The sequence below is a fragment of the Gobio gobio genome, assembly GCF_949357685.1.
Source record: "Gobio gobio genome assembly, chromosome: 24".
In the NCBI taxonomy this organism is placed as follows: domain Eukaryota; kingdom Metazoa; phylum Chordata; class Actinopteri; order Cypriniformes; family Gobionidae; genus Gobio; species Gobio gobio.
In genome coordinates, this window is record NC_137120.1 from 2499613 (window position 1) to 2512736 (window position 13124).

Below are 13124 nucleotides of genomic sequence, written 5' to 3' on the forward strand. Positions count from 1 at the left end.
AGCACTGAATAATACTAGAATAAGCCAATTCAAATACCTGTCCTTCTCCATTGTCCTCTTTAACCGAGCGTCCATGGCAGCTGCCTGGATGGCAGGAAACTGCTCGAGGAACCTCTCCACCATTAGAAAGAGGCTATTCCACCTGTTCTTAACATCCAAGATGACTGCATGTTTTGGAAGGCCTACAGAGAGAGACGGATGGGTCAAACTGGTTATCCATTTGGGGAAACAACTTGTCTTGGTTAAATTGTTTATTAAACTAAGTTTAGCGTATTTTGATTTCTACTTACCGAGAAGTTTCTGCTTTTCCTTTAAGACAGCTTTAGCCAGGCTAGACCTCTTCAACCAGACCACCATTGCACGGATCCTTCCTGCCCACCTTGAAACGGAGGGCACATTGTACAGTTTTTGAGCAGCAATGTTTAGTGTGTGAGCAAAGCAGCCAATCTTTATTATGCTCATCTTTTTCACTGCCACATCCATGTTTGCTGCATTGTCTACAGTGATGGCTACAACTTTGTGCTTTATTTCAAATTCATCCAGAATGTCTCCTATTTCCTCTGCTATGACTTCCCCTGTCTGGGACGTGTAGACTGCCCTTGTATGGAGTACGTTCTCCTTTATGGAACCTTCTTTCACATAGTGGACTGTAACGGTCAAATAGTGGTCTTGAGCCACACTGGTCCACCCATCAGCAGTCACCGCCACATCAGCCACAACTTGCAACTTTCTCTTCTGATTTCCTATTTCTACTGCATACCATGCAGGAATAAGTGTATTTGACAGCAGGTCTCTGCTGGGGGACTGATACTGGGGGTTTAAGGTGCTTATCATCTCCCTATAATTAACATTAGAGCACAAAACAATGGTTTAATTTTTTTTACTGACAATAACCGTAAAATATGTCATCCAGGCTAAAAGAGGCTATATTGGCAAACTACCTTTAAAAAAAACTCCCTTTATATCGATAGCTTGCTCGCCTCCACCCAGGGATGGGCAGTATTTCAGATACATGTATTTAAAATACGTATTTGAAATACAAAATACTATTTTGTATTTTAAAGCCTTTGTAAAAAATCAAATGTAATTTGTATTTAAATATATTTAAGATGAGTATTTTTGTATTTTCAAAATACTTTGAGCCAGTCAACCTCTTTATCAGGGTGCTGTTTTCATGCACATTCATGCAACATTCATGCACAACTTTTCTAGAATAAGGATGGCATGGTCAATTCTACTTGTTGATTAAAGTAGCTTGTCAAATGTGTTTGAAGCATTAAAGCTACACTGTGTAACTTTTTTATAGTTTATTTTATAGTTTTATAGTTTATTCTTAGCTAAAAACACTTAGTTCTTTCAAAAATATATGTGCTCATTAATGTATATTTACTTCTTTCAAGTAATAAAGTATTCTAGTAAGTTTATAATATGCCATTGAAAATACATACGGGTAAGGGGTTCGAATGCGGGTCGCCATGTTGCCTCTCCATTTTGAAAGTACATTAGCCAAAGATGGACGTACCCGTAAATTCAAGGTTCGCCTTTCGCGTTTTAACACTCAATGGCACCGTGTCGAATGTGGACGAGGTCGAACTGGAAGCCATGTTAATCTTGGACTAAATTGACCACCGTAGGAGTTAAAACGACGTTGAAAGACGGAATTGAGAAGAACAGAAACTAAAATTCACTGGATGGTCATATACATTTTCACCACTAGATGGGGGAAAATATCACACAGTGTAGCTTTAACATAACTGCATGTTAGGGATAGGTGATATCATATGACAATACATATCGTAGATTTGTAGCGATGATATAAATTGTGAATCGATGGAACTTTTTCTAAATCATTTACATAGGTCTATCGGGGTAAGCACATACAGTCCCCTCCAAAAGTATTGGAACAGTGAGGACTATTCCTTTATTTTTTCTGTAGACTGAAAACATTTGGGTTTGACATCCAAAAATTTATATAAGACAAAAGATCAATCTTTCAGCTTTTATTTCCAGGCATTTACATCTGGATCTGATACACAACTTAGAAGATATAACCTTTTGTTTGAACCCACCCATTTCTCATGTGACCAAAAGTATTGGAACATGTGACTGACAGGTGTGTTTTGTTGCCCTGGTGTGTCCTATTACATTGATTATTCAAACAATAAATAGCACTAAATGTCTGCACTCAGTTTCAGATTTGGGTTTTGCCTGTGCAGACTGCATTTATTGTTAGACGTGTAACCAACATGAAAACCAGAGAGCTGTCTATGGGTGAAAAACAAGCAATTGTGAAGCTGAGAGAAGATGGAAAATCAATCAGAGCCATTGCACAAACATTGACCATAGCAAGTACAACCATTTGGAATGTCCTGAAGAAGAAAGAAACCACTGGTGTACTAAGTAACAGACCTCGAATGGGTAGACCAAGAAAAACATCAGCTGTTGACGACAGAAACATTGTGAGAGCTGTAAAGAAAGACCCTAAAACAACAAACGACCCTAAAACAACATCAGCAACAACCTCAAGAGGGCAGGAGTGAAGGTATCACAGTCTACTGTCCGCAGAAGACTTCATGAACAAAAGTACAGAAGCTACACCAGAAGATGCAAACCTCTCATTAGCAAGAAGAATAAGAAGGCCAGGCTGGAATTTGCCAAAAACTACAGAGACAAGCCTCAAACATTCTGGGGCAAAGTTTTATGGACTGATGAGACAAAGATTAACCTCTACCAAAGTGATGGAAAGGCTAAAGTTTGGAGAAAAAAAGGATCTGCTCATGACCCCAAACATACAAGCTCATCTGTGAAACACGGTGGAGGTAATGTCATGGCTTGGGCTTGCATGGCTTCTTCTGGGACGGGCTCATTGATCTTCATTGATGATGTAACACATGATGGCAGCAGCAAAATGAACTCTGAAGTGTACAGAAACATTTTGTCTGCCAATTTACAGAAAAATGCAACCAAACTGATTGGGAGACCCTTCATCATGCAGCAAGATAATGACCCAAAACAGTGCCAAAGCAACAAAGGAGTTCATCAGGGGCAAAAAGTGGAAGGTTTTAGACTGGCCAAGTCAATCTCCAGACTTAAACCCTATAGAGCATGCATTTTACCTGCTAAAAAAGAGACTGAAGGGAGTAACCCTCCAAAACAAACAACAACTGAAAGAGGCTGCAGTGGAAGCCTGGAAAAGCATTACAAAAGAAGAATGCAAAAGTTTGGTGATGTCAATGGGTCATAGGCTTGATGCAGTTATTGCAAGCAAAGGATTTTCAACTAAATATTAAGTCTTATTCACTTTAATCTATTTTAAGTTAATCTGTTCCAATACTTTTGGTCACATGAGAAATGGGTGGGTTCAAACAAAAGGTTATATCTTCTAAGTTGTGTATCAGATCCAGATGTAAATACCTGGAAATAAAAGCTGAAATGTTGATCTTTTGTCTCATATAAATTGTTTGATGTCAAACCCAAATGTTTTCAGTCTACAGAAAAAATAAAGGAATAGTCCTCAGTGTTCCAATACTTTTGGTGGGGACTGTATATCTGTGCAGCTTTTAGTGGGCAGGAATAATTGGAATGTTGGAGTGGAAAAAGAACCAAGGGCGAATTAGTTATTGGGTGTGATTTGTGTTATTGTAACTGCCGCAAAAGGAAATTCAAATTCACAATTGCACGTTGGCAGCACTGTTGGCAACAAATTTTCAGGGGAAGTTGCTAAATGCAGATCGAGTTGTTGCTTAATGACATTGTGACGTCACCGAACTATAACGTCATTACGTAATCGCAAGACAAAACTACGCCATTATGTAATGCGTAGATATTATTTGAGATGCTAATTTAGATTTGTTTGTAAAATAAATTAAATCAATGTGTTAGTTAATATGTACAGAGCCCCACACATGACGTGCAAGAAGAAAAAGTAAATTGTGCGCAAAATTTACTAATTTGTTCCCTCGATTTGCTAAACCGTCCACACGATTTACTTATTTGTTTCTTTGATTTATAAATTGTGTGCACAATTTAGCCTACTAGTTTTTTCCTACATGTCATATTCAGGGCTCCGTAAATATGCTAAATGATATTCTGTTTTTTACAGCGATTTCCACATTTCCACAGCGATCTTAAGGAATTATGAATGAACCGCTCTGCCTTTTGAGCTAGCTTGTACTATTGTGTTGTTTGGATTAGAGTTGCTAAAAGTTCCCAAATAAATTTTAAAAATTGCTAAATTTGTTGCTAGATGCTTTTAGAAAAAAAGTTGCTAAATCTAGCAACAAAATTGCTAAGTTGGCAACACTGGTTGAAGCCTTGTTTATACTTTCGCAATTCACATGGCTCTACGCCACGAACCTGCTTACTGCGCGCGCACCTCAGTGAAGCTCAAGCAGCGATGAGAGGAAGTAGTTTGCCGAATAATTTGACAAACACTCGTCTCGTGAGAAGTTTGTGAATAAATGGATTTCTTAACATATAAACTGATTAGGTTGTGGTTCATTTTTAGGACACATGTGAAAAAGATTTTTAGTACACTTCTTAAACACTACCAAATAATCAAGTTAAACCCAGTAAATTTGAAATTGTGACTTGTGACATTAGAACAAAACATATTAATGAATAGGCCCAGATAGATTTCAGCCTAATAGGGATACCTGCACTGAATCGCTAATTTCACATGTATTTTGTGTATTTTCGAAATACAAAATACTGTAGTTGTATTTAAATACATTTTTCCACACAGTATTTTGTATTTGTATTTAAATAAATTTGTCTACACAGTATTTTGTATTTCTGCCTCCACCATGGGGCCTCCACTGTCGAAAAAGTTACCAAACCTTTAACAATAAACTCTGTGACTGCTCTGTGGCACTGAACGTGTCTTTGCTCGGACATTTTGAAGGGTTGCTGACAGTATGAAGGGATTGACACTTTCTGGTATTGTCTTCCTATTCCTAACATCAGGGTGGACCGGTGCAGAGGCTAATGTGAAGGGGGAAATAGACAGCACTAACGCTACAGCAACCGACTAGCAGCACAAGCTAACATACATAAAGGGGTAGTCAACGTTATGGGGATGCATACGGTTTAAGAAGTGAAATTACACTTATCTGTCAAGTATTTCTAAAATGTATAACCTTAACGTTACGTTGGAAAAACAAAGATGTTGCCTTGCCTGCCTGGTCAAAGAATAACGTTATAGCTCCTAGGTAACGTTACATAGCAATGCAGAGTTGCATCCACACATTCAAACCACTTTCGTTAGTGTAAACAATTACTTTAAAGCTGCAGTAGGGAGTTTTTAGAAAACGTTGACTTAGCCTGAAAATTTTAACAAGCACAACTCACAGGTCACTCCCCCTTGCTCTCTGCTGCGCTACAGCCCTCCCTCCACAGCTCCTCCCCCATCACAACGGTGCCTGCCGTGAACGCACAAACTAGTAAGCAAGCAGGGCCACCGATGACGGCGGATAAACAGTTATGGCACATTCACTGGTACGGACGAAACATCAACAATATGATTTACATTGACTATGGCCTGCACATACTTTGACTACAAACTTGGTCCTCAAAACATTACGTATTTTGCAATACATGTAATGTAACTATATGACGTTGCACTATTTCTATAAGTAATAAATAGCTAGTAAGATAATATAACGGTAACTAACGTTACAGTATGCAAGTAATTATTCTATCGATATGTAATGCTAAATAAGGTTTGCTAGTACATTATTCCAGCAACATGACAAGCCAGTGAATTAGTAGGTTTCAACAGTTGCTTTGCACAGTGCGTGACACTTTATCTGTATGTTATCTGTATGAAACCGTATTCTTCTTTTCCTTACGTCTTCTAGTCCAGGGGTGTCCAAACTCGTTCCTGGAGGGCCACTGTCCTGCAGAGTTTAGCTCCAACTTGCCTCAACACCTGTCTGGAAGTTTCTAGTATGCCTAATAAGACCTTGATTAACTTGACAGGTGTGCTTAATTGGGGTTGGAACTAAACTCGGCAGGACAGTGGCCCTGATCTAGTCCTATGGCCTGCATCCTCTTCTCTCAGACTGACTACCTTCATGTCCTCCGTCACTACATCCATAAACCACCTCTTTGGTCTTCCTCTCGACCTCCTGCCTGGCAGCTCTAACCTCAGCATCCTTTTACCGATATATTCACTCTCCTTCTTCTGAACATGTCCAAACCATCTCAACCTGGCCTCCTTGTCTCCAAAACATTTCACATGTGCTGTTCCTCTGATGTACTCATTCCTGATCCTATCCATCCTCGTCACTCCCAAAGAGAACCGCAACATCTTCAGCTCTAGCTCCTCGTCCTGTCTTTTCCTCAGTGCAACTGTCTCCAAACCATACAACATCGCTGGTCTCACTACTGTCCTGTACACCTTTCCCTTCATTCTTGCTGGCACTCTTTTATCACACAACAGACCTGACACTTTTCTCCACCCATTCCAACCTGCCTGCACACGCTTCTTCGCCTCTTTTCCACACTCCCCATTGCTCTGGACTGTTGAGCCTAACTACTTAAAATCCTGCACCTTTTTTACCTCTTCTCCCTGTAACCTCACTGTTCCACTTGGTTCCCTCTCATTCACACACATGTATTCTGTCTTGCTGCGACTAACCTTCATTCCTCTTCTCTCCAGAGCAAACCTCCACCTCTCTATACTTTCCTCCACCTGCTCTCACTACAGATTACAATGTCATCCGCAAACATCATCGTCCATGGAGATTCCTGTCTGATCACATTTGCCAGCCTGTCCATCACCACCGCAAACAAGAAGGGGCTCAGAGCCGATCCTTGATGCAGTCCCACCTTCACCGTGAAGTACTCTTTCACCTACGGCACACCTTACCACTGTCCTACTGCTCTCATACATATCCTGCACCACTCTAACATACTTCTCTGCCACTCCAGACCTCATCATACAATACCACAGCTCCTCTCTTGGCACCCTGTCATGTGCTTTCTTTAAATCTACAAAGACACAATGCAGCTCTTTCTGACCCTCTCTGTACTTAATGCAAATAATGCATCTGTAGTGCTCTTTCTTGGCATGAAACCACACTGCTGCTCACAAATGTTCACTTCTCCCCTTAGCCTTGCCTCCACTACTCTTTCCCACAACTTCATTGTATGGCTCATCAGCTTAATACCTCTGTAGCGTCCACATCTCCCTTGTTCTTAAAAATCGGCACCAAAACACTTGTCCTTCATTCCTCAGGCATCCTCTCACTCTGTAAGACCTTGTTGCACAACCTAGTTAAAAACTCTACTGCCATCTCTCCTAGAAACTTCCATACCTCCATTGGTATGTCATCAGGACCAACTGCCTTTCCTCTCTTCATCCTCTTCAAAGCTCTCCTTACTTAACCCTTGCTAATCCTTTCTACTTCCTGCTCAACAATATTTGCCTCTACAACTCTTCTCTCCCTGTCATTTACCTCCCTGAAAACCGTATCTGGAGAATTTTTGTCTTTAAATACCCACATACCCTCTATGTTGATATCAGAGAATAATTTAAAATATTGTTTCAACTCATTCTAGAGCACCTTTCATAGTCTAAAAACAATCTCACTGTTTCCGTCACTGCACCTTTCCGAACACACTAACACACGACACTAAATATGTTCAACCCAAGCTAAGACTGTAGGCTTCATTAGCTTACTGTCAAATACACACTGTTTCACAGAGTTGCCTAGGTTAATAAACAATATTTCATGTCGGTTCCTTTGTGTTTTATATAATGACCACTTGGGGGCTAGACGTATGTTTTCCTTGATTGGTTTCCCCTGAAGAGTTGATGCCATGAAATGAGAGCTGTGTCTTTATCATACAAACAAAAATAATGATTTATCTCTCATCCACCCACAATTAATTTGAATATTAATTATTTTTTAGTACTTGGCCCACTCGATTGGTGGATATAGGACCGCGCATCACTAACACACACGCACACACGCCTTTAAACCAATAAATAATATAGAGGAACATTTCTACCGTCATATGAATAAGAAAGTACACCCTTTTGAATTCAATGGCTTCATATATTAGGACATAATAAAAAAACATAATTTAACAAAAACTAGGCCAACATGGAGAAGCCACGGTTGCCAAACTAAGTACACCCTCACTGCTCCCATAGGAATTAAGAGGGTAAGTAGCAGTCAGGCACTGCTGATCAAATGCTTTTGATTTAAGAAAGTGGAAAAAAGTGAAGTGATGTGTAGCCAAGTACAGTGTCCCATACTCAGAATGTGTGCTCTGCATTTCAACCATCCAAGGGCACACTTTAACACACACCATGAACACACACCTGAAGATTTTTCACAAGTGGGAAAAATTCAAGACAGTTGCCAATCTTTCCAGAAATGTGGATGCCCAAGCTGATCGGTCTAGGGGCAATATGACACAGATGTTAGTTGTGCTGGACTTGACCTACTTGCGCGCCGCTCGTCTCCTGCCTTGTTCTCCCATTGCAGATGACTCTTAACTTGGGTTGGGCCGATACGCCAAATGCAACCCAAATTGCAAATGTCATCGTCACTTACCGGAAGTATTGCATGTTCTTTACTACCTTTCTGGGCCTTGAAAGAGTTAATTAAATTGCTGTCTGTGGCGGAGTCCGAGAGCTCTCGGATTTCATCAAAAAGATCTTAATTTGTGTCTGAAGATGAACAAATGTCTACGGGTTTGGAACGACATGAGGGAGAGGAATTAATGACAGAATCTTAATTTTTGTGTGAAGTAAAAATGCATCACCATGTTATATTTATAATAATTAAATACTGGAGGATAACAAACAAGTAGCCCTCTAGATTATTTTATCCATTGAGGTAGCCATCGGACACAAGGTTCGAGACCCCTTAAAATGTCTGTTTTTATAATTTAAAAAAATTTATTATTGTTTTGGTATTTTTTTAACACAAAATGACGAAGACAAACATTCAGCCATTAACACAGAAAGTAAAAATCAATTTGTAACTTTTTTACTTTCATTTCAGACGGGATGCTGAAGAATGAGGACAGTGAAGAGGAGAAACATCATCATGTCAAAACTGAAGAAGAAACTCACTCACCGACTGAAAGTATTTATTTACTGAAAAGAAGAGACAAGAAATGTTTCACCTGCTGTCAGTGTGGGAAGAGTTTTACATACAAACAGAGTCTCAAGATTCACACGAGGACCCACACTGGAGAGAAGCCATACACATGTGATCTATGTGGAAACCGTTTTGCACAACAAGGAACCCTTGAGAGACACATGAGGATACACACTGGAAGGAAACCTTTCACATGTGATCAGTGTGGGAAGAGTTTTACACATCAAGGAAACCTTAAGACACACATGATCATCCACACTGGAGAGAAACTGCATGAATGTGATCAATGTGGCAAAACATTTTTGAGGGCTTCAGACCTGAAGAGCCACCTGAGAGTTCATTCACAGGAGAAACCACATTCATGTTCTTGGTGTGGAAAGAGTTTTTCACATCTGCAGAATTTAAAAGTTCATCAGAGAATACATACTGGTGTAAGAAATCATGTGTGCTTTGAGTGTGAGAAGACTTTTATTACAATTAGAGAATTGAAAGTGCACCAGAGGATCCACACTGGAGAGAAACCTTACAAGTGTTCACACTGCGACAAGAGATTCCGTGATTCAGGAGCCCTGAAAAAACACGAGAGGATCCACACTGGAGAGAAACCTTACAAGTGTTCACACTGCGACAAGACATTCGGTCGGTTGGGAACCCTGAAAACACACGAGAGGATCCACACTGGAGAGAAACCTTACATGTGTTCACACTGCGACAAGAGATTCAGTGATTCAGGAGCCATGAAAACACACAAGATCATTCACACTGAAGAGAAACCTTACAAGTGTTCACACTGTGACAAGAGGTTCAGTCAGTCAGCACATCTGAAAACACACGAGAGGATTCACACTGGAGAGAAACCGTATCACTGCACTGCATGTGGGAAGAGTTTCCGTCAATCTTCTGCTCTACGCTGTCATACAAAACATAATCACAATATGTAATTCATTTTCAAGGCCAGTATTTTCAACTAAGATTCAGATCAACTTAAAGATGGACAAACATCTAAATGTTTTATTCTTGTATCATTTTGCTTCATGATATAAATTATATCATTAGCTTTATTACAAGTTAAGAGTTTAATTTTGTTTTCATTTTTCTTATACTGCATATGTCTCAACACTTGATACAATGAAAAAAGTAGGTTTCATTATTTTACCTGGTTCATTGTTTTTAAAACAACTAGTTATTCCGCTTGTGTATTTAGAAAACACATGTAATATACTGGCCTTTTTCACCAAAAGTCAATAAAGAAAAAAAAGTTTTATTTTGACTTTATTTGCTTCAAGTATCAATCATTTTATTAAAAACATTTATTGTCCATTTTTATTGTTTGCTGATTCTTCTTGCATCATGAATAAATCATTTCATAATTTTAGTTGCATCTAAAAGCGAAAGGTTATCATTGTGGAGTTTTCCATGTTTTAAATTGCTCGATATATGCCTTATGCCCGTCTTTCTACATCAGTAGCTGTTTTACCAGTATATTTGTTTGATGTGTTGTTGGTGTGTTTTTCATAATCTACCGATCAGGAGTGCGTTTCCTGTACAATGACGTAGCTCACTGCTTAACTACCATAGTACCTTGCATCGTTGAAGAAATCAACTAGCTAGTCGTGACTGTTTCCTGAAACCGTATTGTCGTAAATCTATAGTTCAACCGCGTTGGTTAATGTCACGCAGGTGGTGGAGGAATAACTGCTTTTAATTAATTATTTTGAGATCAAATTCATGCTAGATTTTTTGCTATAAATTATGGACATGGCACCTGAGGACTAATTCTTATTTTTCTCAGTTATTTTGCTTTATTTCCAGATTCAAATAGGCTTGTTCTTACATACTAGAGCACGTCCGCACATGCACACTCTTCAAAAAATGGGCATACAAAACTGTAAGATGTTAGCGAATTGTTATGAATGTAGTTATTAGGAAATCGAACTATGTTTAGATTCATCTGGACAAATTATAATGGTTGATAAAGATAGCTGTCATTACATAATATTGGTTTTTATTTTTTGGAAAATTTAAAAATATTCCTGATATTAGTATAATTTGAGAAGTAATCTTAATATATCAAAAAAATTTATTGGCTTTCAGCATATATTCAGACTCAAACAATCTATTTCTTTAGGTCTAGTGAAATAACGGTAAATACCATTTATTTCTGTGTGACTATATAGACTATAATTGTAAAACTTTGGTAAAACATTGATGCTTTAAATCTTTAAGTAAACAACAAAAATGTAAACAAATGGCATTCATGTTGGTTTTGCGATTTCACTAGTTTCCAGTGATTTCTTTCTGATTAGTTTTCTGATAAAACTTCCATTTGTTAGTGAAATGATGGGTTTGTTTGAGGTTGTTCCAGAGAGGCAGGTTTTAGTGAAGCACTATGGAGAGCTGGCCCGACGGTGGAAACTCAGCATGCTTTTGGGCTCAGGGGCAACAGGTCTGATGCTATTAGCCTTGCCCGGCCCGTTGAAAGCCCTGACTCGCACTGGCCTGACAGTGGGAAGACGTCTAATGTCACTTTGTTAAAAACACACTACGCGCCTATAAACTGAACATGTAATAAGTATGCACATGATATCACCGTTTTCACAAATGCACGTTTTTGTAGTTTACATGGAGATGACAACTCTATCGTCTTCAAAAACGTGCACTTTTTAAAACGTGCCCTTAAAAAGTTTGTTTTTAAGGGCACCCAAAATGTTGTTGTCGTGTAAATGAATGGCCAAAACATGCAAATTTTCATTTTTTATTTGAAAAAGGTGTGTAAACCTCTCCTAAATCTGACCAAATCAGCCACAACGAGCGACAGGAAAAAGAAACAGTAATATTCAGAAAGAAGCAGTTGCAACTGCGAAAGTCAGATCAACTAAAAAAATGGACAATATCTAAGTTTTATTTATTTTCATTATGCTTTAGTATGAATTACATTTGTATGTTTAATTTTCTTATGTATATGTATCACTTGTAGTTTATTTACACTTTTATGAAGGAAAGTGGGTTTATTTATTTATAACTTGTTCTTTTATTAACAAAGTTATTCTTCCACTTGTAGTGTACAGTATTTAGAAAACGCAGATGTAAGATATACTGCCATGTATCTTTGCAACTGGCCTTCTTCACTTTTATTCTCCTGAGATGCTTTGCTATGTTATTAGTCAATAAAGAGAGAAATTCATCTAATTTGTTTTCACTTTTACTGTTTCATTTGCTTCAAGTATTTATCATTTATCAAAAACATATATTGACTCATTTTATTGTCTGCTGGTTTCTTATTACATTTAACAATTACATAAAGCCATGAAATATTATTGTGTTTGGGGCTTTCCATGGTTTAAATTTCTCGATAAATGCCTGAAATATTTCACCCCACACATGACAGAGGGAATGAGGCTGGTGTTTGTCTTCTTAGGCAAATGTTTTACTCCTATTTTTGTTTGATATGTTGTTTTATGGATGTTTTGCCATTTTAAACAATATCTGGCATTTTTTTTAAATCTACCGTTGATCTCGTGTCGTGGCGATGACGCCATCATTTTTGGTAAATTAGTTTGTTTAAGCAAGATTTACGGATCGTAAGTGAAGTGTGTCTGCTAACTTAATGCTTATTTTAAAGAAGAAGATTGTATAATTTGCCTGTTTCTCTTCACAATCAAAACGGTAAGATATTAGACCACTGATTGATTACTTTGTTGATGTGAATGCAGTTATTAGGACACCGAAATATAGATTCATATAGACAACTTACAATGGTTGATGGGTGTCATTAGTGTCTGTCTTCAATTACTGCTATTGCTGTACCATTTAATAAATAATAGTAATAGTACAGCACTTTCATCATATATTCTGACTCCAACAATCTGTTTCTATCAGCAAATAGTGTGAATAAAGTGAGATGATCTGCTGCTGATCCTGAATGGCTTGTTTAATGAGTATTGATAGTCTATCATCACTATTATCAGAGCAGCTGAAAAGCCTCTTTATTTCATGTCAATAGAT

The 13124-nt window shown here is 38.3% G+C and overlaps 1 protein-coding gene across 1 annotated transcript in view; it reads left to right on the forward strand.

The window, feature by feature from the left end:
- The window catches only part of LOC307120727 (uncharacterized protein), a 33139-nt gene extending 20839 nt beyond the window's left edge, over positions 1-12300 (forward strand). Inside the window, exon 4 of the mRNA XM_079807878.1 lies at positions 9021-12300. Coding sequence (XP_079664004.1) covers positions 9021-10060 — 1040 coding nt within the window. The 3' untranslated portion in view covers positions 10061-12300. The remainder of the gene's footprint in view (positions 1-9020) is intronic.
- The last annotated feature ends 824 nt before the right edge of the window (positions 12301-13124 follow it).